This window comes from Amblyraja radiata, chromosome 14, assembly GCF_010909765.2.
Source record: "Amblyraja radiata isolate CabotCenter1 chromosome 14, sAmbRad1.1.pri, whole genome shotgun sequence".
Classification (NCBI taxonomy): domain Eukaryota; kingdom Metazoa; phylum Chordata; class Chondrichthyes; order Rajiformes; family Rajidae; genus Amblyraja; species Amblyraja radiata.
In genome coordinates, this window is record NC_045969.1 from 55,871,033 (window position 1) to 55,895,658 (window position 24,626).

The window sequence follows — 24,626 nt, forward strand, 5'->3', positions numbered from 1 at the left end:
CTCCCTCTTAAATATAGCCAATGAACTGGCCTCAACTACATTCTGTGGCAGAGAATTCCACAGATTCACCACTCTCTGTGTGAAAAATGTTTTTCTCATCTCAGTCCTAAAAGATTTCCCCCTTATCCTTAAACTGTGACCCCTTGTTCTGGACTTCCCCAACATCGGGAACAATCTTCCTACATCTAGCCTGTCCAACCCCTTAAGAATTTAGTAAGTTTCTATAAGAGCCCCCCTCAATCTTCAACAGTGGTCCATCAGTCCTGGCAATATCTGCAACACCTCCATCCCAGTTAGATCCTCAGTCCTCTGTGTGTTCAATCGGGCAAATGACAAAGGGGGAGATGGGAGGGTGCGGATTGGGGATGATCAGCCATGATCACATTGAATGGTGGTGCTGGCTCGAAAGGCCGAATGGCCTACTCCTGCACCTATTGTCTATTGTCTAAATCAGCGGGACAGGCAGCATCTATGGGGGGAAGGAATCGGTGACGTTTCAGGATGAGACTCTTCTTTATTCTGAAGGATCTCGAGCCGAAACGTCACCCATCCTTTCTATCCAGAGATGCTGCCTGTCCCGCTGAGTTACTCCAGCATTTTGTGTCTTATCGTTGGAGTATCTGCAGTTCATTTCCTACACATCCACCATTCTTTGCTTCTCCTGTAAAAGCCACCTTCTTTGGATATGGATATTAGCAACAAAAACTTCAGTCTGACTGCTAGAAACATTATCCTCCGTCTCACAATCTAAACTTTCACTACTTCTTTCCAACCACACTTCCTCTCACACAGGCAATTGAAACAGAGAAAATAGGTGCAGGAGGAGGCCATTCGGCCCTTCGAGCCAACACTGCCATTCATTGTGATCATGGCTGATCGTCCCCAATCAATAACCTGTGCCTGCCTTCTCCCCATATCCCTTGATTCCACTAGTCCCTAGAGCTCTCTCTTAAATCCATCCAGTGACATGGCCTCCACTGCCCTCTGTGGCAGGGAATTCCACAAATTCACAACTCTCTGGGTGAAAAAGTTTTTTCTCACCTCAGTCTTAAATGGCCTCCCCTTTATTCTAAGACTGCGGCCCCTGGTTCTGGACTCGCCCAACATTGGGAACATTTTTCCTGCATCTAGCTTGTCCAGTCGTTTTATAATTTTATATGTTTCTATAAGAATACCCCTCATCCTTCTAAACTCCAGTGAATACAAGTCTAGTCTTTTCAATCTTTCCTCATATGACAGTCCCGCCATCCCAGGGATCAATCTCATGAACCTACACTGCACTGCCTCAATCACAAAGATGTCCTTCCTCAAATTAGGAGACCAAAACTGCACACAATACTCCAGATGTGGTCTCACCAGAGCCCTATACAACTGCAGAAGAACCTCTTTACTCCTATACTGAAATCCTCTTGTTATGAAGGCCAACATTCCATCAGCTTTCTTCACTGCCTGCTGTACCTGCACGCCAACTTTCAGTGACCGGTGTACAAGGACACCCAGGTCTCGCTGCACCTCCCCCTTACCTAACCTAACCCCATTGAGATAATAATCTGCCCCCTTGTTTGTGCCGCCAAAATGGATAACCTCACATTTATCTATATTATACTGCATCTGCCACACCATCTGCCCACTCACTCAGCAATGTGATATTTTTGACATTGAATAAAGACTCCTGTCAACCTGGAGGAAGCTGAATCAACTTATAAGGCAGTGAAAGATCTTTGCCGACTCTAGCTTGGGAATGTGTGTGTTTATCATCAACCCATGGATTAACCACGATTATATTTTCAGCAGCGGGGAAGCACAAGAGAGTCCTTCCATTTGATTGGGATCAGTCTGGGAGCACATGTGGCTGGATATGTGGGTCAAATGTTTGATGGAAAACTTGGAAGAATTACAGGTAACTCCTTGCGCGGGCAAAATCCATTCAGCTGTCAGTGAGAAAAGGTTCACTCTTGCTGAAATATATGGAGGGTGAAGAAGGCTGAAGTTTGTCTATGGAGTCTGAAGAGTCTGTCGAGCTTGAAAGGGTGTAGAGATGATTTACGAGGGTGTTGCCAGGACTAGAGGGTCTGGGCTACAGGGAGAGGTTGAGAAGGCTCGGTCTCTCTTCCTTGGAGCGCAGGAGGGTGAAGGGTATTCTTATAGAGGTGTATAAAATCATGAGGTGAATAAATCGGGTGGATGCACACAATCTCTTGCCCAGAGAAGGGGAATCGAGGACCACAGGACATAGGTTTAAGGTGAAGGGGAAAAGATTTAATAGGAATCTGAGGGGTAACTTTTTCACACAAAGGGTGGTGGGTGTATGGAACAAGCTGCCAGAGGAGGTAGTTGAGACTGGGACTATCCCAATGTTTAAGAAGCGGTTAGAAAGGTACATGGATAGGACAGGTTTGGAGGGATATGGACCAAGTGCAGGCAGTTGGGACTAGTGTAACTGTGACATGTTAGCCTGTGTAGGCAGGTTGGGCTGAAGGGCCTGTACCCACACTGTATCACTCTATGAATCTGAGGTTGTCAAACAAAACATCACCCATTCCTTCTATCTAGAGATGCTGCCTGTCCCACTGAGTTACTCCAGCTTTTTGTGTCTATCTTCGGTTTAAGCCAGCATCTGCAGTTCCTTCCTACATATATAATCTGTAATATCTTTATTTGTTTAAGGATAAAGTTCCATCCAAACCCAGTTTACAGCCGAGGGGTGATCTTACTGAGGTGTATAATATTATGAGGGGTACGGATAAAGTGAATGCTCACAGTCTTTGCCCCAGGCAGAGAATCCTAAAACTAGAGCTTGAAGTGAGAGGGGAGAGGTTCAAGAGAAACCTTAAGGGCCTGTCCCACTTGTGCGTCATTTGCGCGTCATTTATGCGCATGGCGTGTATTACGCGCACAAGGCTTGTGGTGACGTAGGCAGTCGTGCGTGGCACCCCAGGATTTTGGGATTCACAAAATCTTCGCGTGCCACCTGTGAGACGCGCAAATGACTCACAAGTGGGACAGGCCCTTAAGGCTTAACTTTTTCACCTAGAGGATAATCCATATCAGGAATGGAAATGGAGCTAACGAATATGGATACAATTATGACTTCTAAAGAAACATTTGGCAGATATGGATAGGAAGGGTTTAGAGGGCTATGGGCCAAATGCAGGCAATTGGGACTAGTCCAGTATGCCCACTTGGTCAGCATGGTCAACAAACCTTGCATGTGTGTGTTCCATAGGGTTGCCAACTTTCTCACTCCCAAATAAATGACAAAAGGTCAAAATAAGGGACAAATTCCCGACGGCAATTCGTTGACCGACTCGGCTGTGGCTGAGTGAATGATGAGTTGGCCCGGGTGCTGGACTGCACACAAAGCCCAGCCGGCGGGCCAGCTGAGGAGTTTTGGCCCAGGTGCAACGTTGCGCGCCAAGTCCAGCGCCCAGTCCAACTCATAAACTGATGATCGGCCATGTCAGCGGTAAGCGAAGATCCGAAGGTCGGACAGTTGGCCGGGCTGCTGACTGACAGGGCCACGGGCGAGGTGCTGCTGCTGCACTCCATGGGCTGCACTACGTCGGGCGGGTGAGGCGGGGCCGGATGCAGAGCTCCGACCCGACCGTCCCCTCGACCCGAGTAGTAGCAGTCAAATACGGGACAAGGGCGGTCCCATACAGGACAAACCAATTTATCCGAATACATGGGCTGTCCCAGCTAATATGGGACAGTTGGCAACCCTAGTGTTTCAATCTTTGTGGCCCTTTGGAGTGCAGTACATAGAAATAGTCCCTAAGAATAGTCACTGACGTAACACAAACTACTGCAGCAGGATGCAGGTGCTGGGGACCTGGAGGTTGGGATGTCACCAACAAGGTCAGATCATGAACATAGTACAACAGAGGAGCAGGCCCTTCGGCCCACAATGTCCATGCTGAACATGCTGCCAGGTTAGATCCCCACCAGAACGTGATCCACACCGCTCCATATCTATGTGCCTATCCAAAAGTCTCTTAAACACCACGATCGTATCTGCCTCCACCACCACCACCCCCAGCAGTGCGTTCCAGGCAACCACTACCTCGATGGAAAAAAGTTGCCCCATGCAACTCCTTTAAACTTTGTCCCTCTCATCTTAAAGCTATACCCACTACCTTTAACATTCCTACTCGAGGACAGAGGGAGTCAGTCAAGGACCGTAGAGGCCATTGGAAAAGGACCAGACAGTACAACAGGCCCCTTTCGCCTTAAAGCCCTCCACCATCTGCCCCCCCCCCCCCCATCTCACTGACCTCCTCTCCCCCTACCAACCCTCACGGTCCCTCAGATCCACATCAGCCGGTCTCCTCTCCATGCACAAGTCCAACCTCCGCAGTTTTGGGGACAGAGCTTTCTCCAGGGCAGCTCCCAGGCTCTGGAACTCCCTCCCCCAACTGATCCGCAATTCCGTGTCCCTCACCATCTTCCAGTCCCGCCTCAAGACCCATCTCTTCACCTCTGCCTATCCTTAGCCCCACGTCCCCCTCCCTTTTCATCTGTGCATTAATTGCCTCATATTGTGTTTTGAATTGAATTCTGTCTTTACTTTGTGTACTAGTCATGTCTCTACTATTTATTTCATTCCCCTTACATGTTTTTCCTCTACCTGCTAAATTTTTGTAAGGTGTCCTTGAGACTCTTGAAAGGTGCCCATAAATAAAATGTATTATTATTATTATTATTAAAGCGACGCACTCTAGTATTTGGTTTATCCATCCTGGAGAAAAGGTTCTGACCATCGACCCTGTCTATGCCTCGCATAAGCCTATATACGTATGTCGGATCTCCCCGCAACCTCAGGAGTTCCAGAGAAAATAACCCTTGTCTGTCCAACCCAGAGCTGTAGGGATTGGGAGTAATGACGAAGTCACAACAGTCAGTATCAGGAGTGGGTGGGGACGGGGGAAATATTGGCCCAACAAGAGTGGAGTTGGCAGCACTCGAGATCCGCGTACAGGCACCAGATCCTGGCCTTGGCTCCAGGACCAGATAAACCTCCTGAAAATAATAGTGATGGATAAGCTGTAAGGACACAAGGAGGAGTTATGTCAACAAGGGAAGATGACAAAACGCCCATGCAAAACAAATGAGCATGTGTGTCACGGTGGTTCAGCGGGTAGTGCTGCTGCCTCACAGCGCCAGAGATCCCCGTTCAATCCTGACCGCGGGTGCTGTCTGCGTAGAGTTTGTACGGTATCAGGGGGTATGGAGAGAAGGCAGGTACAGGGTACTGAGTTGGATGATCAGCCATGATCATATTGAATGGCGGTGCAGGCTCGAAGGGCCGAATGGCCTACTCCTGCACCCATTTTCTATGTTTCTATGTTCTCCCTGTGACCGCGTTGGGATTTCTCCGGGTGCTCTGGTTTCCTCCCACATGTGGGTTTGGAGGTTAATTGGCCTCTAAATTGTCTGCAGGGAGTGGGGAAGACAGTGGGATAATGTAGAAATGTGAACAGGAGATCGATGGACAGCTTGGACTCAGTGGGCTGAAGGGCCTGTTTCCATGCTGTACCTCGAAAGTAAACTAAATAAAGACATTGCTGTCTCCAGTGGAATACAATATTAGCAAAGAAAGGCTCTTTTCAATGTTGAGCGGAGGCAGCAACTGCGGAATACTTTGTAAACGCGCCGCCTGGCTTTGATCTGCCCGCCTCTCTCCCCCAGGCCTGGACCCTGCGGGACCCAAGTTTTCCAGGAGTACTGGGGAGAGACGGCTGGATGCCAGCGATGCCCTGTTTGTGGAAGCCATTCACAGCGACTCTGACTGTAAGTGTGAGAAGCATTCGTCTCCTCGACCGGGGACACACGCACTACCTTTATCCCCAGGCTGGGAATGTCACCGCATCACCCCTGTGAGAGGGCTACAGTTTAAAGCAGATGTGCGGGGCAAGGGTGGTGGGTGCCTGGAACATGCTGCCACAGCTGGTGGAGGCAGATACAATAGTAGTGTCCAAGCAGCTTTTAGCTAGGTACGTTGTGTAGGGAATGGATCAGGGGGAGATGAGTTTAACTATGTGTAGCTTAGTATTGCCACATGTACAGAGGTGCAGTGAAAAGCTCTGTAGTGCCGTGCTATCTAGTCAGTGAAAAGACTATGCTTGATTAGAATCAAGACGTACACTGTAGAGATACTGGATAAAGGGAATAGACAATAGGGGGGGGGGGGTGATCAATCCCAAACACTTGTGCTCCTGAAATATTCAAGAGATAGTTAGATATGGCTGTTAGGGCTAATGGAATCAAGGGATATGGGGAGAAAGCAGGAACAGGGTACTGATGATCAGCCATGATGATATTGAACGGCGGCGCAGGCTCGAAGGGCAGAATGGCCTACTCCTGCACCTATTTTCTAGGTTTCTGATGTTCCAGAAATACAACATACTGCAAAATCTGCAGTTCAGCGCTCAATTAATTAAAAACACTTATTTAAGCAAAGTGGGAAGAAAAATGAGTGGATGATTTTTGATCACTCCTGTATTGATATTCGAATGAAGAGTGCATCAACGGCGTGTGCCCAGGGCACATGTCTGGTGGCCATGGACAATGTGGAGTTCATGGGCAGGGTAGTATCTGACCTCCACCAGGCGATGGAGGGAGGGAGAGAGCTCTCTCCCTCCCACTGCTGCCTCTGGCTGTACAACATCACAGGGATGACGGCTGAGTGGAGCAACTTAGAGAAGCACAGGAACAGGCCCTTCGGCCCACAATGTCTGTGCCAAACACGACCTATTGAGCGAGTGCAGCGTAGGTTCACCAGTTTAATTCCCGGGATGGTGGGACTGACATATGGTGAAAGAATGAGGAGTATAAAGAGCCCCCCCCCGATTCGGTTCCTGCCGCCCATGACCAGCCCGGATGTATTTTCTGGAGTGACTCCTGCAGTTAATCAGGGAATGGTGCCGGCTGGCCCACGCCAGACTGCAGGGACACGTGCTGAGTGACTCGCTGAAGCTTGGTAACGCCAAGGCTCTGTGGGTGAGGACCACACACCAGGGTCCTTCCGCTGGGGGGAGAGGTGGAGACGCCCCTCAAACAAGGGGAACACTCCAGGGGGCCACACGAGTGTCTGGTATCAGGATAGTTTGCTGAACGCTACCGACCACAACGCTAATGAATGTACGTCGTGCCGCTGGGAATTTTGCAGAGGTTTTGTTTCGCATTTATTTTTTATTCCGAATGAAATTTATTTTGGTTTAGAGAATGGCTAATCTGTGTGATATTCTGGTCATTTACAGACTTTGGGATTTCCCAGCCAGTTGGCCACCTCGATTTCTACCTGAACGATGGAAATGACCAACCTGGCTGCTCAAGGTCCTCCCGGCTCTCAGGTAACATCTCACCCGGTGCTGCAGACATTCCCAAACCACTGGGGAATGCAAGTATCTTGTGGCAACACAGGTAGGCAGGGTGGTGGAGAGGCTGGCAGGCATGCCCAATGGCATTGGGCACATCATGTTGCATTGAAGTATTCTGCAGTTCAGGGCACCGAGCTTCAGCAAGGATGTGATTAAGTTAAAGAGGGTGCTGCGGAGAAGATGCACAAGTCTGGATGACTGGATTGGAGGGTTTGAATTTCAAGGAGAGATTAGGAGTGTTTGCACTGGTATGAAGGAGATGTCAGGACAACTTTACAGAGGGTTACAAAATCAGGAGGGGGCAAAGATAGGGTTGTTTTTTCCCCCCCAGGATAGGGGAGTATAAAGAGCCGATGTTTAAGGTAGAAGGATTAAGGACAATAGGCGCAGGAGTAGGCCATTCGGCCCTTCGAGCCAGCACCACCATTCAATGTGATCATGGCTGATCATCCCCAATCAGTACCCCGTTCCTGCCTTCTCCCCATATCCCCTGACTCCGCTATTTTTAAGAGCCCTATCTATCTCTCTCTTGAAAGTATCCAGAGAACCGGCCTCCACCGCCCTCTGAGGCAGAGAATTCCACAGACCCACAACTCTCTGTAAGAAAAAGTGTTTCCTCGTCTCCGTTCTAAATGGTTTACTCCTTATTCATAAACTGTGGCCCCTGGTTCTGGACTCCCCCAACATCGGGAACATGTTTCCTGCTTCTAGCGTGTCCAACCCCTTAATAATCTTATATGTCTCAATAAGAATCCCTCTCATCCTTCTAAACTCCAGAGTGTAGAAGCCCAGCTGCTCCATTCTCTCAGGAGAGGTCCTGAAAGGCAACTCTTTCACTCAGAGGGTGGTGGGTGTATTGAACAAACTGCCAGAGGAGGTAAATACTAGAACAGCATTTAAAAGATATTTGGACCTGTAGTTTAGTTTAGAGATGCAGCGCGGAAACAGAAGCCTTCGGCCCACCAGGTCCATGCCAACCAGCGATCCCCGCACATTAACACTATCCTACACGCACTAGGGACAATTTTTACATTCCCCAAGCCAATTAACCTACATACCTGTACATCTTTGGAGTGTGGGAGGAAACCGAAGATCTTGAAGAAAACCCACGTAGGTCACGGGGAGAACGTACAAACTCCGTACAGACAGCACCCGTAGTCGGGATCGAACCCAGGTCTCCGGTGCTGCATTCACTGTAAGGCAGCAACTCTACCGCTGTGCCACTGTGCATAGGGATATGGGCCAAACGCAGGCAGATGAGACTAGTGTAGATGGGGCATCTTGATCAGCATGGACAGGTTGGACTGAAGGGCCTGCTGCACGAGTGAAAAACAAACTGCAGGCCAGGCAGCATCTTGAGAAAGGGTTCCATCCACCCTCTGAGTGATAAAGTTTCCCCTCAGTTTCTCGTTAATGCTCTCACTAAGGCTCTCTAGTTTTAGATTTCCCCATCTTAGTAAACAACTCTGCGTTCACCCCATCTATAATTTTACGCACCCCTCAATCTCCTGCTCTCCAAGGAGTCCTGGCAAAACCCTCACAAATCTTCTCGGCATCTTTGCAGCATAATGGTATTTCCCCCCCCCCCCCCCAAGGGCAGGTTATGTTGCATCATTGCAGGACAGGGGAAGGTGATGTTTTGGCTCGGGGCACGAAGAAAGGACTGAAGAAGTATTTCCACCTGAAGCATCACCTATCCATGTTCTCCAGAGATGCTGCCTGACCCGCTGAGTTACTCCGGTACTCAAGATTCCAGCATCTGCAGACTTCCCACTATCCACTCCATCTACACTTCACACTGCCTCACATAAACAGCCAACGTAATCAGACTTGTCCCTCCCCGGTCATTCCTCCCTCTCCCTGCTCCTGTCCAGCAGAAGGGAGAGAAGCCACCACCAGACGCAAGAACAGCATCTTCCCCTCTGTTATCGGGCTTCTGAACGGTCCTTCCATAAGCTAGGGTACTGTCCAATTCATCTCTACCCCATTGTGGACATTGGATATGTCTCTGCAACTGATGCGCTACAATGCTGAGAACTATATTCTGCAATCTGTATCTGGCATTCGTTCTATTGTACTAGAGTTTGACTTAATTATATTTGTGTATATTATTATCTGATTTGATTGAATAGTAAGCAAAACATTTTTTCACTGTACTTTGGTACAAGATCATGGGAAGAATGGATCGGGTAGATAGATACGCAGGTCGAGGACCAGAGGACATAGGTTCAAGGTGAAGGGGAAATTACTTAATGGGAATCTGAGGATAACTTTTTCACACAGAGGGTGGTGGGTGTATGGAATGTGCTGCCAGAGAAGGTAGTTGAGGCTGGGACTATCCCAACGTTTAAGAAACAGTTAGACAGGCACATGGATAGTCAAGTCAAGTCAAGTTTATTTGTCACATACACATACGAGATGTGCAGTGAAATGAAAAGTGGCAATGCTCGCGGACTTTGTGCAAAAGACAAACAACCAAACAACCAAACAAACTATAAACACAATCATAAACACACACATATTCTTTTACATATTAAATATTGGAAGGAAAAACGTTCAGTAAAGTTAGTCCCTGGTGAGATGAGAGTTTACAGTCCGAATGGCCTCTGGGAAGAAACTCCTTCTCAACCTATCCGTTCTCACCGCATGGCAACGGAGGCGTTTGCCTGACCGTAGCAGCTGGAACAGTCCGTTGCAGGGGTGGAAGGGGTCTCCCATGATTTTATTGCCTCTGGAGTTGCACCTCCTGATGTATAGTTCCTGCAGGGGGGGCGAGTGAAGTTCCCATAGTGCGTTCGGCCGAACGCACTACTCTCTGCAGAGCCTTCTTGTCCTGGGCAGAGCAATTCCCAAACCAGATGGTAATATTTCCGGACAAGATGCTTTCCACAGCCGCTGAGTAGAAGCACTCGAGGATCCTCGGAGACACTCTGAATTTCCTCAATTGCCTGAGGTGGTAAAGGCGCTGCCTTGCCTTACTCACGAGTGCTGCGGCGTGTGATGTCCATGTCATATCCTCGGAGATGTGGATTCCCAGATATTTAAAACAGCTCACCCGGATAGGACTGGTTTGGAGGGATATGGACCAAACGCAGGCAGGCATGCTAGTGTAGCTGGGACATTGTTGGCTGGTGTGGGCGAGTTGGGCCGAAGGGCCTGTTTCCACACTGTATCACTCTATGACTCTATGATCTGACAATGATAAACTCAAACCTTTTGGCGTTGGCATCTTTCCTAACCTGTGTGACCAAAGCTGAACACAATACTCCAAGTGCAGCCTAGTGTTGATTCCAGTTGCACGATACCAGCTGGTACCAATGTGTTTGAGTGTTGGTGATCAAGAATCAAGACGTCTACCTTGTGGATCTGGATGGATGTGTCAGCTGCAACTTGGCTTTATGCGAATGTGAAAGTGGTTCTCATGGACTGTGAAAATGGCCAAAAAAAACTGGCAACTTTTGCATGTGGGCAGTTTCTGTACTTCATAATAATATCATACTTTATTAGCCAAGTATGTTTTGCAACATACGAGGAATTTGATTTGTCACACAGTCGTAGTAGTAAAAATCAACAGGACACACAAAATACATTTTAACATAAACATCCACCACAGTGACTCCTCCACATTCCTCACTGTGATGGAAGGAGAAAAAAAGTTCAAATCTCTTCCCATCTTTGTCCTCCAGTGGTCGGGGTCCTCTAACCTTCCGTTGACGGGACGATCTTACTCCCATAGCCTCCTCGTATGGGAGTTACCAGCTCCTGCATCGGGGGGGGGGGAATCTCAGCTCCCCCGCGCCGGACGATCTACCCCGGGTCGGGGCTAGTCGAACGTCGTGTGGCTTTTTGAGCTTCCCGACGTCAAACCAAGACTGCGAGCTCCTTGATGTTAAGATCCGCAGGCCTGCAGTTGGAGCGTCGATCCCAGGCAAGGAATCGGCTCCGATGGTAAGTCCACGGCCCCGTGGTGGCGCTCACAGACAGTCACGAGCAAGGCCGCCGGATCCACGATGTTAGGCCGCAGAGTGACCGGAGATACAACCCGGAAAACAATCGCATCTCCGGCAAGGTAAGAGATTGACAAATAGCAATAGTTCCCCCCGAACTCCCCCCCCCCCCCCCCCAACATAAAACAAACCCGAGAACATTAACACAAACTTTTTAAACACACTAAAAATAACAAAAAAAACACGAAAATGACAGACTGTAGGCGAGGCTGCCATCGAAGCGCCACCTAGTGGAAAACACGCAACATAATCAGGGCTCCTACTTGCATAATACTTGGCAATAATCTTACTGATCTGTGTGCAGCATTTCACTGTACTTTGGTAATGAACCATTGAACCATTGAACCAATACAGATATTGTGACAGATAGTTTTGCTGTTTCCTCCTCTGCCTCGTGGTTGCTGGGGTCAGTGTGAAGCAGAGTTGTACAGACTCGGCAGCTGATGACTGATGGGGTTAGAGCGGGGGAGGGACTCGAGGGCCTGAGTACAGGGAAAGGTTGGAGCGGACTAGTGGATCATTCCGTGGAGCACAGGAGGCCATGGGTTGATCTTGTAGAGGTGTATAAAATTACATGGGGAATAGACAAGGTGGATGCACGGAGTCTTTTACCCAGTGTAGGGGAATCGGGAAATGGAGGACATGGGTTTAAGGTGAGAGGGAAAGATTTAATAAGAATCTGAGGGTCAAAATTTCGCACAAAATTTCGGTGGGTAACTGGAACGAGCTGCCAGAGGAGGTAGTTGAGGCAGGTACTATATCAGCATTTAAAAGACATTTTGAATACATGGACAGGAAAGGGTTAGAGAGAAATTGGCCAAATGGGACTAGTGTAGATGGGGCATCTTTGTCAGCAGGGACGGGTTGGATTGAAGGGCCTGTTTCTGTGCTGTATGAATCTAGGCCATGCGAGAGTGATAAAACAAACTGGTGGATGATCACAGCAGGCCAGGCAGCTCGAACCTCCTGTGTAAAGGGCCTGTCCCACTTTCCCGAATTATTCACAAATTCTCCCGAGTTTTGAAACTCGCAGAATGTTAGTAACGAGTCCGTAGGAGTCTGTGGATATATCGTTATGCCCGCCGTAGGTACTTGGGGCTATTTTCTTTACTCGTGGACATTTTTCATCATGCTGAAAAAACGTCCCGCCTTACCTGATGCCCCGAGTACCTACGGCTGGCCTAACGAGCCGCTACGATATATCCACGGACTCCTACAGACTCATTACGAACATTCTGCCAGAACACTCGGGAGACTTCATGAATATCTCAGGAGAATTTGTGAATAACTCGGGAAAGTGGGACAGGCCCTTTATTCTCCTGACGGAGCTCGGGATGAAGTGTCTGTTTTTGGAGGCCGAATTGGGCTTGACCAGTGTGGCCCAGTGGGTGAAGCCAGGGCAGTGAAACGGGGGGGGGGGGGAGGATGGGGGAAGGGGGGGTGTTGCCTGGGGGAGGGGGAGGATGGGGGTTGCCTGGGGAGGGGGAGGATGGGGGAAGGGGGGGGGTTGCCTGGGGGAGGGGGACGACGGGGGGGAGGTGCCTGGCAGAGGACACTGTTGCTGCTTCCCTTGTCCTCCCAATGAACTGGGAGCATTTAGCAGAGGCACCATCGGTGGCTTTGTTCTTCTGCATTTGCGAGCTCTCCGTGGGTCTCCATGCATCAGGAACTGATCGCAGGCCAGTGTAGCACAACTAAAGATAGTCCCAGGGTCCCCAATGAGGTCGATGGTAGTTCAGGACTGCCCTCTAGTTGTGGTCATATTTGGATAACAAAAGTGTTGGGAGTAGCTCAGCAGATCAGACAGGATCTCCGGGGAACATGGATAAGATCCAGTCTGAAGAACGGTCCTGACCAAAAACGTCGGCTGTCCATTCCCTCCACAGATGCTGCCCGACCCGCTGAGTTCCTCCAGCTCTGTGTGTTTCACTTTAGATAACAGCCTTCCCCCCCACACGATCATGGGAGAACAATGACTGTGTATCAAACATTCCTCTACGATTATTGCCACCAAACGTACAGTACATCTTCCTCTTGTGGTACAATTAAGTTATTTCATTATATTTAGTTTTCACCCGTGTCGATGACAATAAAAATACACTTATCTCACATCCCCAAGACCACGTTTCATTCTCTCCTCCCCCTCCTCTTCAGTTTCTCATTTCTCTCTTCTCACCTTATCCAACGCCATCTCGTCTACTTGTCACCTCCTGCCTGAGCTACTTATTCCACCCATCTGCCACATACCCTCCCAACCCCCTTGCCTGTATCCATCTATCATCTGCCGGGCTCCTCTACCCCCCCCCCCCCCCCCCCCACCTCTTTTCTAGCTTCCGCCCTCTTTACTCCATCTGTCTGAAGAAGGGTCCCAACCCGAAACTTAATCTGCCCATTCCCTCCAGAGATGCTGATTGACTCGCTGAGTTCCTTCAGCACCTTGTGCTTTCTTTAAGGTTAAATGACGGATTACAACCACCTTACATTGTGTGTCCATGGAGTACTGAAACACAAATATCGCTGCAACGTTGACAACCGACCAATGGTCCACAACTACAAATGCACAGGAATACAACTGTAACTGTCATTAAAAAAAAATCAGAATCTTGTTTGAATTCACAAGCTGAGAAATACATCTTGCCCCCTCTCACATGGCCATCAGTCCCCTCCGTTTCTTTTGAACCACTTACCAACACCAGAGGGTCGTTGCTAGCACACTCTTAGCTCATCGCAGCAAACCAGGGCACTCAATCAATTGGTCAAATGTGATTTCCGTTTCACAAAACCACGCTGACTTAGCCCGATTGCTTTCCAATTTCTCTGTAAACTAACCCGCTTGCAGAGTTCTGCTTCCTCCCTCCCCTCTCGTTTTGAAAATAAAGTTGCTATTTTCCAATCTAATAGAACCTCTTTTATAAAATTATAAAAGGACTGGACAAGCTAGATGCAGGAAAAATTTTCCCAATGTTGGGCGAGTCCAGAACCAGGGGCCACAGTCTTAGAATAAAGGGGAGGTCATTTAAGACTGAGGTGAGAAAAAACTTTTTCACCCAGAGAGTTGTGAATTTGTGGAATTCCCTGCCACAGAGGGCGTGGAGGCCAAGCCATTGGATGGATTTAAGAGAGGGTTAGATAGAGCTCTAGGGGCTAGTGGAATCAAGGGATATGGGGAGAAGGCAGGCATGGGTTATTGATTGGGGATGATCAGCCATGATCGTAATGAATGGCGGTGCTGGCTCGAAGGGCCGAATGGCCTCCTCCTGCACCTATTTTCTATGTTTCTAACCTTACTTGAATAGAGAGAATTTTGAAAACTTCTCACTGGGAACTTTTGTTTTTTGTTTTAAAAGTAGTCAGCAAGACGTTTCCATTGTCTACGTTATATTATATTTATTTGAATCAATTCAGATCATTTTTTTGTTCTTCTGTTCTTCATTGTAATTTTTTTAAATTTCAATTCAATTTACTTGTTCCCACTTTTAGGCAAATTATGTCGAGTCAGAGTCATGGAAACAGGCCCTTTGGCCCAACTCATCTATTCTAACCAAGATGGCTCATCTGAACTCGTCCCATATCCCTCGAAACATTTACAATCCATGTACCTGCCCTGCTGTCTTTTAAATGTTGTTATTGTACCTGCCTTAACAGAAATAGATGGGGTGGACACACAGAGTATTGTGCCCAGAGTCGGGGGAATCGAGAACCAGAGGACATGAGTTTAAGGAGCGGGGGGGGGGGGGGGGGGGATATTTAACAGGAACTTGAGCGGCAAACTTTTTTTTATACACAAAGGGTGATGGGTGTATGAAATGAACTGCCGGAGGAGTTCCTGATGTTGGGGGAGTCCAGAACCAGGGGCCACAGTTTAAGAATAAGGAGTAAGCCATTTAGAACGGAGACGAGGAAACACTTTTTCTCACAGAGAGTGGTGAGTCTGTGCAATTCTCTGCCTCAGAGGGCGGCGGAGGCAGGTTCTCTGGATGCTTTCAAGAAAGAGCTAGATAGGGCTCTTAAAAATAGCGGAGTCAGGGGATATGGGGAGAAGGCAGGAACGGGGTACTGATTGTGGATGATCAGCCATGATCACATTGAATGGCTGTGCTGGCTCGAAGGGCCGAATGGCCTACTCCTGCACCTATTGTCTATAGGAGGTACTTGAAGCAGGTACTATCACAACGTTTAGGAAACATTTAGGCAGGTACATGGATAGGACAGGTGTAGAGGGATAGAGGCTGCTTGTGGGACTAAGTGTAGATGGGACACTGTAGATGGTCATCATGGCTGAAGATCATGTTTCCACACTGTATGACTAGGACTCTAAATATCCTCACATTTCGGACAAATGTGGTGCAGATTTTATTGGGCAACTACAATGTACATGATCCCAGTGCTCTTTAATGATGACACGTGGTGGGACAGCAAACAGGCACCTCGAAGTTTAAAACTAGGTTTTCAAATTTTAAATTTGATTTTATGCTTCAATTATTTGTTTATTAGGTTATTTGGTCACAGTCAAATCAAGAGTGGGGGCATATTGATGGAAAATTATTAATGATTGAGGCAGTGCAGCGTAGGTTCAAGAGATTGATCCCTGGGATGGCGGGACTGTCATATGAGATTGAAAAGACTGGGCTTGTATTCACTGGTTTAGAAGGATGAGGGGATATCTTATAGAAACATATAAAAGGACTGGACAAGTTAGATGCAGGAAAAATGTTCCCAATGTTGGGCGAGTCCAGAATCAGGGGGGCCACAGTCTTAGAATAAAGGGGAGGCCATTTAAGACTGAGGTGAGAAAAAACTTTTTCACCCAGAGAGTTGTGAATTTGTGGAATTCCCTGTCACAGAGGGCAGTGGAGGCCAAGTCACTGGATGGATTTAAGAGAGAGTTAGATAGAGTTCTAGGGAATCAAGGGATATGGGGAGAAGGGTTATTGATTGGGGACGATCAGCCATGATCACAATGAATGGCGGTGCTGGCTCGAAGGGCCGAATGGCCTCCTCCTGCACCTATTTTCTATGTAATGATAAATGTAGCTTTAGAGAAGGAATAGGTGTCTACAAAAGAGAGCACTCGATAACCAATGAAGAGTGTGATGAATTTATCAATGCAGGTTTATCTTCAAGATGGTGAATATAGAAAAGTATTGTGTGGCTTCTTACCGATCTCTCTCTGTGTGTGTTTGTCCCCAGTGTACCAGCGCGTGACGTGTGACCACATGAGGGCCGTTTATTTGTACATCAGTTCCATCAAGAACCCTTGTCCATTGGTTGCTTTCCCCTGCCAGACATACGAGCAATTTGCCAACGGGGACTGTGCCGACTGCCATCACCAGTCCCTGACGCACTGCCCTCGTATAGGTACGGCAGTCACAATGTGTTGGTGTCTGCCAGGGGTTAGGGTGGAGGCAGATACACCAGTGACGTTCAAGAGAATCTTGGATGGACGTGTGGACATGCGGGGAATGGAGGGATGTGGATCACCTGCGGGCTGCGGAGATTAGTTTAACTTGGCATCATGTTCGGCACAGACACAGTGGGCCGAAGGGCCTGTACCTGTGCTGTATTACAAACAAGGAACTGCAGATGCTGGTTTACAAAAAAAGACAAAGTGCTGGAGCAACTCAGCGGGTCAGGCGATATCTCTGGAAACCATGGCATCGGTGACATTTTGGGTTGGGACCCTTCTTCAGACTGTGCTGTCCTGTTCTATGTTCGATAGTTATTACTAACAATCTCCTCTAACACACTCAGATTACTTACAATGTTTTACATTCACAGGGTATTAATTTGGCGCCTTTCAATGTCCAATTGTGTCAAGGATTGGCTGTTGTGGTAATGCACTTAAAAATGTTTCCACATCTCCCCCATTGATCCATTTCTAATCATCAGACCTAAAGGCAGCTTTGGAAAGGTCAGAGAGCCACACAGCACAGAAACAGGCCCTTCGGCCCAACTCGTGCATGCTGACCAAGGCAAATTCCTTGTATGTGAATACTTGGCCAATAAACTTATTAACTCATTCATTCATGATGCCCCATCTAAGCTAGAGCCATTTGCCCGAGTTTGGCCCAGATCCCTCTAAACCCTGGTCTCCTCCATTGTTAGAGTGAGGCTAAACGCAAATTGGAGGAACAGCATCTCATATTTTGCTTGGGCAGCTTACAGCCCAGTGGTATGAATATTGATTTCTCCAACTTCAAGTAACCCCGGCATTCCCTCTCTCCCTATCCCTCCCCCACCCAAATCGCACCAGCTTCTTGTTCCCACCCAACAAACTGTTAACAATGGCCTGTTTTCTTTATCATTATTACTTTTTTGCAGATTTTTCATTCATTTGTTCTGTGTCTCTCCACACACCGTCTATCTCTCGTTTCCCTTTCATAGAAACATAGAAACATAGAAAATAGGTGCAGGAGTAGGCCATTCGGCCCTTCGAGCCTGCACCGCCATTCAATATGATCATGGCTGATCATCCAACTCCGTATCCTGTACCTGCCTTCTCTCCATACCCTCTGATCCCTTTAGCCACAAGGGCCACATCTAACTCCCTCTTAAATATAGCCAATGAACTGGCCTCAACTACCTTCTGTGGCAGAGAATTCCAGAGATTCACCACTCTCTGTGTGAAAAATGTTTTCCTCATCTTGGTCCTAAAAGATTTCCCCCTTATCCTTAAACTGTGACCCCTTGTCCTGGACTTCCCCAACACCGGGAACAATCTTCCTGCATCTAGCCTGTCCAAACCCTTAAGAATTTTGTAAGTTTCTATAAGATCCCCCCTCAATCTTCTAAATTCTAGCGAGTACAAGCCGAGTCTATCCAGTCTTTCTTCATATGAAAGTCCTGACATCCCAGGAATCAGTCTGGTGAACCTTCTCTGTACTCCCTCTATGGCAAGAATGTCTTTCCTCAGATTAGGAGACCAAAACTGTACGCAATACTCCAGGTGTGGTCTCACCAAGACCCTGTACAACTGCAGTAGAACCTCCCTGCTCCTATACTCAAATCCTTTTGCTATGAATGCTAACATACCATTCGCTTTCTTCACTGCCTGCTGCACCTGCATGCCTACTTTCAATGACTGGTGTACCATGACACCCAGGTCTCGTTGCATCTCCCCCTTTCCTAATCGGCCACCATTCAGATTATAGTCTACTTTCCTGTTTTTGCCACCAAAGTGGATAACCTCACATTTATCCACATTATACTGCATCTGCCATGCATTTGCCCACTCACCCAGCCTATCCAAGTCACCTTGCAGCCTCCTAGCATCCTCCTCACAGCTAACACTGCCCCCCAACTTTGTGTCATCCGCAAACTTGGAGATGTTGCATTCAATTCCCTCGTCCAAATCATTAATATATATTGTAAATAGCTGGGGTCCCAGCACTGAGCCTTGCGGTACCCCACTAGTCACTGCCTGCCATTGTGAAAAGGACCCGTTTACTCCTACTCTTTGCTTCCTGTCTGCCAGCCAGTTCTCAATCCACATCAATACTGAACCCCCAATACCGTGTGCTTTAAGTTTGTATACTAATCTCTTATGTGGGACCTTGTCGAAAGCCTTCTGAAAGTCCAGATATAACACATCCACTGGTTCTCCCTTATCCACTCTAGTAGTTACATCCTCGAAAAATTCTATAAGATTCGTCAGACATGATTTACCTTTCATAAATCCATGCTGACTTTGTCCAATGATTTCACCACTTTCCAAATGTGCTGCTATCCCATCTTTAATAACTGATGCTAGCAGTTTCCCCACTACCGATGTTAGACTAACTGGTCTGTAATTCCCCGTTTTCTCTCTCCCTCCCTTTTTAAAAAGTGGGGTTACATTAGCTACCCTCCAATCCTCAGGAACTACTCCAGAATCTAAAGAGTTTTGAAAAATTATCACTAATGCATCCACTATTTCTGAGGCTACTTCCTTAAGTACTCTGGGATGCAGCCTATCTGGCCCTGGGGATTTATCGGCCTTTAATCCATTCAATTTACCTAACACCACTTCCCGGCTAACCTAGATTTCACTCAGTTCCTCCATCTCATTTAACCCCCGGTCCCCTGCTATTTCCGGCAGATTATTTATGTCTTCCTTAGTGAAGACAGAACCAAAGTAATTATTCAATTGGTCTGCCATGTCCTTGTTCCCCATGATCAATTCACCTGTTTCTGACTGCAAGGGACCTACATTTGTTTTAACTAATCTTTTTCTCTTCACATATCTATAAAAACCTTTGCAGTCAGTTTTTATGTTCCCTGCCAGTTTTCTTTCATAATCTATTTTCCCTTTCCTAATTAAGCCCTTTGTCCTCCTCTGCTGGACTCTGAATTTCTCCCAGTCCTCTGGTAGGCTGCTTTTTCTGGCTAATTTGTATGCTTCATCTTTTGTTTTGATACTATCCCTGATTTCCCTTGTTATCCACGGATGCACTACCTTCCCTGATTTATTCTTTTGCCAAACTGGGATGAACAATTGTTGTAGGTCATCCATACAGTCTTTAAATGCCTTCCATTGCATATCCACCGTCAACCCTTTAAGAATCAATTGCCAGTCTATCTTGGCCAATTCACGTCTCATACCCTCAAAGTTACCTTTCTTTAAGTTCAGGACCCTTGTTTCTGAATTAACAATGTCACTCTCCATCCTAATGAAGAACTCAACCATATTATGGTCACTCTTGCCCAAGGGGCCACGCACAACAAGATTGCTAACTAACCCTTCCTCAATACTCAATACCCAGTCTAGAATAGCCTGCTCTCTCGTTGGTTCCTCTACATGTTGGTTTAGAAAACTATCCCGCATACATTCCAAGAAATCCTCTTCCTCAGCACCCTTGCCAATTTGATTCACCCAATCTATATGTAGATTGAAGTCACCCATTATAACTGTTTTACCTTTGTTGCACGCATTTCTAATTTCCTGTTTGATGCCATCCCCAACTCCACTACTACTGTTAGGTGGCCTGTACACAACTCCCACTAGCGTTTTCTGCCCCTTAGTGTTTCGCAGCTCTACCCATATCGATTCCACATCCTCCAAGCTAATGTCCTTCCTTTCTATTGCGTTAATCTGCTCTCTAACCAGCAACGCTACCCCACCTCCTTTTCCTTTCTCTCTATCCCTCCTGAATATTGAATATCCCTGGATGTTCAGCTCCCAGCCTTGGTCACCCTGGAGCCATGTCTCCGTGATCCCAACTATATCATAGTCATTAATAGCTATCTGCACATTCAACTCATCCACCTTATTACGAATGCTCCTTGCATTGAGACACAAAGCCTTCAGGCTTGTTTTTACAACACTCTTACCCCTTATACAATTATGTTGAAAAGTGGCCCTTTTTGATTTTTGCCCTGGATTTGTCTGCCTGCCACTTTTACTTTTCACCTTGCTACCTATTGCTTCTACCCTCATTTTACACCCCTCTGTCTCTCCGCTCACACATTTAAGAAACCCTTTCCCTTTAACTCCATCCTCCACTATCCCATTTGACACCCCACCCCCCTTATTCAGTTTAAAACCACCCGTGTAGCAGTGGCAAACCTGCCTGCCAGAATGCTGGTCCCCCACCTGTTAAGATGCAATCCGTCCCTTTTGTACAGTTCCCCCTTACTCCAAAACAGATCCCAGTGATCTAAGAATCTAAATCCCTGCCCCGTGCACCAGTTCCTCAGCCACACGTTCAGGTCCCGTATCTCCCTGTTCCTGCTCTCGCCAGCACGAGGAACTGGAAGCAAACCGGAGATAACAACCCTGGAGGTCCTGCTTTTCAGCATTTTACCGAGCTCTCTGAAGTCACGCTGCAGAATATTCATCCCCTTCTTTCCGACATCGTTTGTGCCGACATGCACTACCACTTCCGGCTGTTCACCTTCGCCCTTGAGGATTTTCTGCACTCTGTCTGTGACATCATGGATCCTGGCACCAGGAAGGCAGCATACCATCCTCGAATCCCGTCTGTTGCCGCAGAAACCCCTGTCCGTACCTCTCACTATGGAGTCTCCCACTACAATGGCGTTGCCTGACATTTGCCTCTTTGGTTTTGGCTCAACAGCCCTATTCGCATCGCAAGCCAGTCCGCCGCTCAGTATAATAACGTCTTCTGTCCCGACAGCTTCTAAGTGGGTGAACCTGTTCACAAGAGGTACAACACCCGGGGACGTTGGCATTCCATGCTTCCCTCCCGTTCTCACTGTCTCCCACCTTCTCTCTTCCAGTACCTTAGGTGTAACAATCTTACTGTAGGACTTGTCGAGGAACGACTCCGTTTCTCGGACGAACCGGAGGTCATCCACTTGCTTCTCCAGTTCCCCAACACGGTCCTTCAGGGACGGGAGACACCCTTCCTGGATGCACTTCTCACAATTGTAGCAGCCAGAGGCACCAGCGGTGTCCTTGACCTCCCACATACTGCAAGCATCGCACTGAATCAGCTTTCCTGACATCTCCTTCTATCGTCTCTACCTCTCAAGCGTATTGCGTGGTCTCCTCTCCTCAGCCTCCTCGCCGAAGACTCTCGAGCCAAAGACTCGCACTTTTCTCACAGGGCACTTCCCTCACAAGGCCGCTCACTCGACTAATCAGAAGGGTCTCAACCCGAAACGTCACCCATTCCTTCTCTCCAGAGATGCTGCCTGTCCCGCTGAGTTACTCCAGCATTTTGTGTCTATTTCCGGATAAACCAGCATCTGCAGTTCCTTCCTACACATTCCCTCTAAACCTTTCCTGTCCAAGTGTCTTTTAAATGGTGTTAAAGAGTGTATAACGTTACCATGTTTCCACGATCATTAGGGCTTTTGGACCGTGCAGGATTGCACACGGACATACGACCGAGGCAAGTTAAAGCCTTCCTGATGACATCAAGTCACATTCCTTTCTGTGGTAAGTGTTTGGCTGCTCCACATTTATAAAGTTGGTCCTTCCTTCAACCCAGAAGTTCTTTAAGGTGAAGGATGGATGGAGGCACATTGCATAAGTCTGTGGTGCCAGATAGCCCTTGGACCAATACGTCCCCAATACAGGGCTGCCAACATTGGGTGAGAGTTGGGAGTGAGAAATTGTGAGAGACCAAGCCCGAGGGAGCAAAGCGACCGAGGGGGGGGGGGGGGGGGTGGAAGGAGGGTGTCCCCGGGGGGGTGTCACAAGACTGATTCCTGGGATGTCCCCCTCCCATTGGTACGGAATATTTGCATTTTTCAGCTTGAAATTGTGCAATATGGTGCATACTGTAGCGAGTCGTTTAACTCACACTTGAATACAATATATATGCTTTAAATTGGATTGGAGCGTTTTTGAAAGGGAGGAGGCTGTGCGATCACTGATCACTGGCCTTGGGGGTACCCGGTGAGGGAGTGGAGCAACCGAGTGGGGAGAGGGTGTGGAAGAAGGGTGTCCCCCCTCCCAGGGTAGGAACTTTTGAAATTTGATGTATTAAAATCATGTTTTAGTGCACTGTAGAAGTATGATTTCAATGTTTTTTGTATGAAGTATTTTTAAGAGGTAACTTTTTAAGGGGTAACTTTATCCACACAAAGGGTGATGGGTGTATGGAACAAGCTGCCAGAGGAGGTAGTTGAGGCAGGGACCATCCCAACATTTAAGAAAAAGTTAGACTAATACATGGATAGGACAGGTTTGGAGGTATGGACCAAAAGCAGGTAGCGTAGCTGGGGCATGTTGGCGGGTGTGGGAAATTTGTGCCGAAGGGCCTGTTTTCACACTGTATCACTCTATGACTACATTATACCTCCACCATGCATGAATGCTTCAAAATCAAGTGATCGAGTTTTATTGCCATATACTCAAGCATAGAAACATAGAAAATAGGTGCAGGAATAGGCCATCGGCCCTTCGAGCCAGCACTGCCATTCAATATGATCATGGCTATTCATCTAAAATCAGTACCTCTTTCCTGTTTTTTTCCCATATCCCTTGATGTCGTTAGCCCCAAGAACTGAATGTAACTCTCTCTTGAAAACATCCAGTGAATTGGCCTGCACTGCCTTCTGTGGCAGAGAATTCCACAGATTCACAACTCTCTGCGTGAAGAAAGTTTGTCCTCATCTCACCGCTGCTTCTGCTTCCAACACCTGCGGCCCATGCAGTTGATATGAGTTTTGAAATTTTCGTTGATCACAGAATTTCTCACAACAGAGCGTAAGAAATTTGTGATCAGCGTGAGAATTTGGTGAAATGCGTGATTCTCACGCTCAATGCATGGGAGAACTCTCTCCCCTCTCTCTCCCTCCCACCTCGCTCTCCCCCCCTCCCGCCCCCTCTCTCCTCTCCTCTCTCTCCACCCCCTCTCTCCTCTCTCTCCACCCCTCTCTCCTCTCTCCCCTCTCTCCCTTCCCTTCCCCTAACTCTCTCTCCCCCCCTCCCTCTCTCTCCCCCCCTCCCTCTCTCTCCCCCCCTCCCTCTCTCTCCCCCCCTCTCTCTCTCACCCTACCTCTCTCTCCCCCCTCCCTCTCCCCCCCTCTCTCTCCCCCTCCCCTCTCCCTCCCCCTCTCTCTCCTTCTCTCTCCCCTCTCTCTCTCCCCTTCTCTCTCTCTCTCTCCCCTTCTCCCTCTCCCCTTCCCTCTCTCCCCTTCTCTCTCTCTCTCTCTCCCCTCTCTCCTCCCACCGTCTCTCTCCGGCCCCCCTGTCTCCTCTCTCTCCACCCCTCTCTCCTCCCCCTCCCCTCTCTCCCCTTTCTTTCCCCCTAACTCTCCTCATCCCCCTCTCTATCTCCCCCTCTCTTTCTTCTCTCTCTCCCGCCCTCATCTCCCCCCGCGCTTCCCCCCCCTCTCTCTCTCTTTCTCCCTCCCTATCTCCCCCTCTCCACACACTCCCCTCTCCCTCCCCTCTCGCTCTGTCTCTCTCTCTCTTCCCCCCCCTCTTCCCCCCCCCCCTCTCTCCCCTCTCTCTTCCCCCCTCTCTCTTCCGTGAGAGTTTGCTTGAGGGCATGAGAGTTGTCAGCCCTGCCAATAACTTCCCTTTGTGATTCATGATTCTTGTTACACCATCATAACTGTCCCACCAATGCATCGATTCAGATGCAACTCATCTTGAGAGCAAAAGCACTGAAGATGCTGACAATGTGGGCAACTGAATTATAACAGGCTCAGTATAGTGACACATCATAATCAGCAAACTGCCCTGTACTTAATAGACCTTCATTAAAATCACCAACTGCTTTTGGGCACGTAGCAAATCAAAATCTCCATTAATTTTGGCATGATTCATATTTTAAAAAAAGAT

At 48.0% G+C, this 24,626-nt stretch overlaps 1 protein-coding gene across 4 annotated transcripts in view; it reads left to right on the plus strand.

Annotated features, from left to right (window-relative positions):
* Window positions 1-24,626, plus strand: part of pla1a (phospholipase A1 member A) — a 39,604-nt gene that overhangs the window by 9,501 nt on the left and 5,477 nt on the right. For 3 of the 4 annotated variants that reach the window (XM_033033408.1, XM_033033406.1, XM_033033410.1), the window contains exons 4-8: window positions 1,792-1,900; window positions 5,689-5,790; window positions 7,260-7,352; window positions 16,577-16,744; window positions 22,179-22,268. In XM_033033408.1, coding sequence (XP_032889299.1) covers window positions 1,792-1,900; window positions 5,689-5,790; window positions 7,260-7,352; window positions 16,577-16,744; window positions 22,179-22,268 — 562 coding nt within the window. The remainder of the gene's footprint in view (window positions 1-1,791; window positions 1,901-5,688; window positions 5,791-7,259; window positions 7,353-16,576; window positions 16,745-22,178; window positions 22,269-24,626) is intronic. The other variant, XM_033033407.1, reaches the window with a different exon arrangement.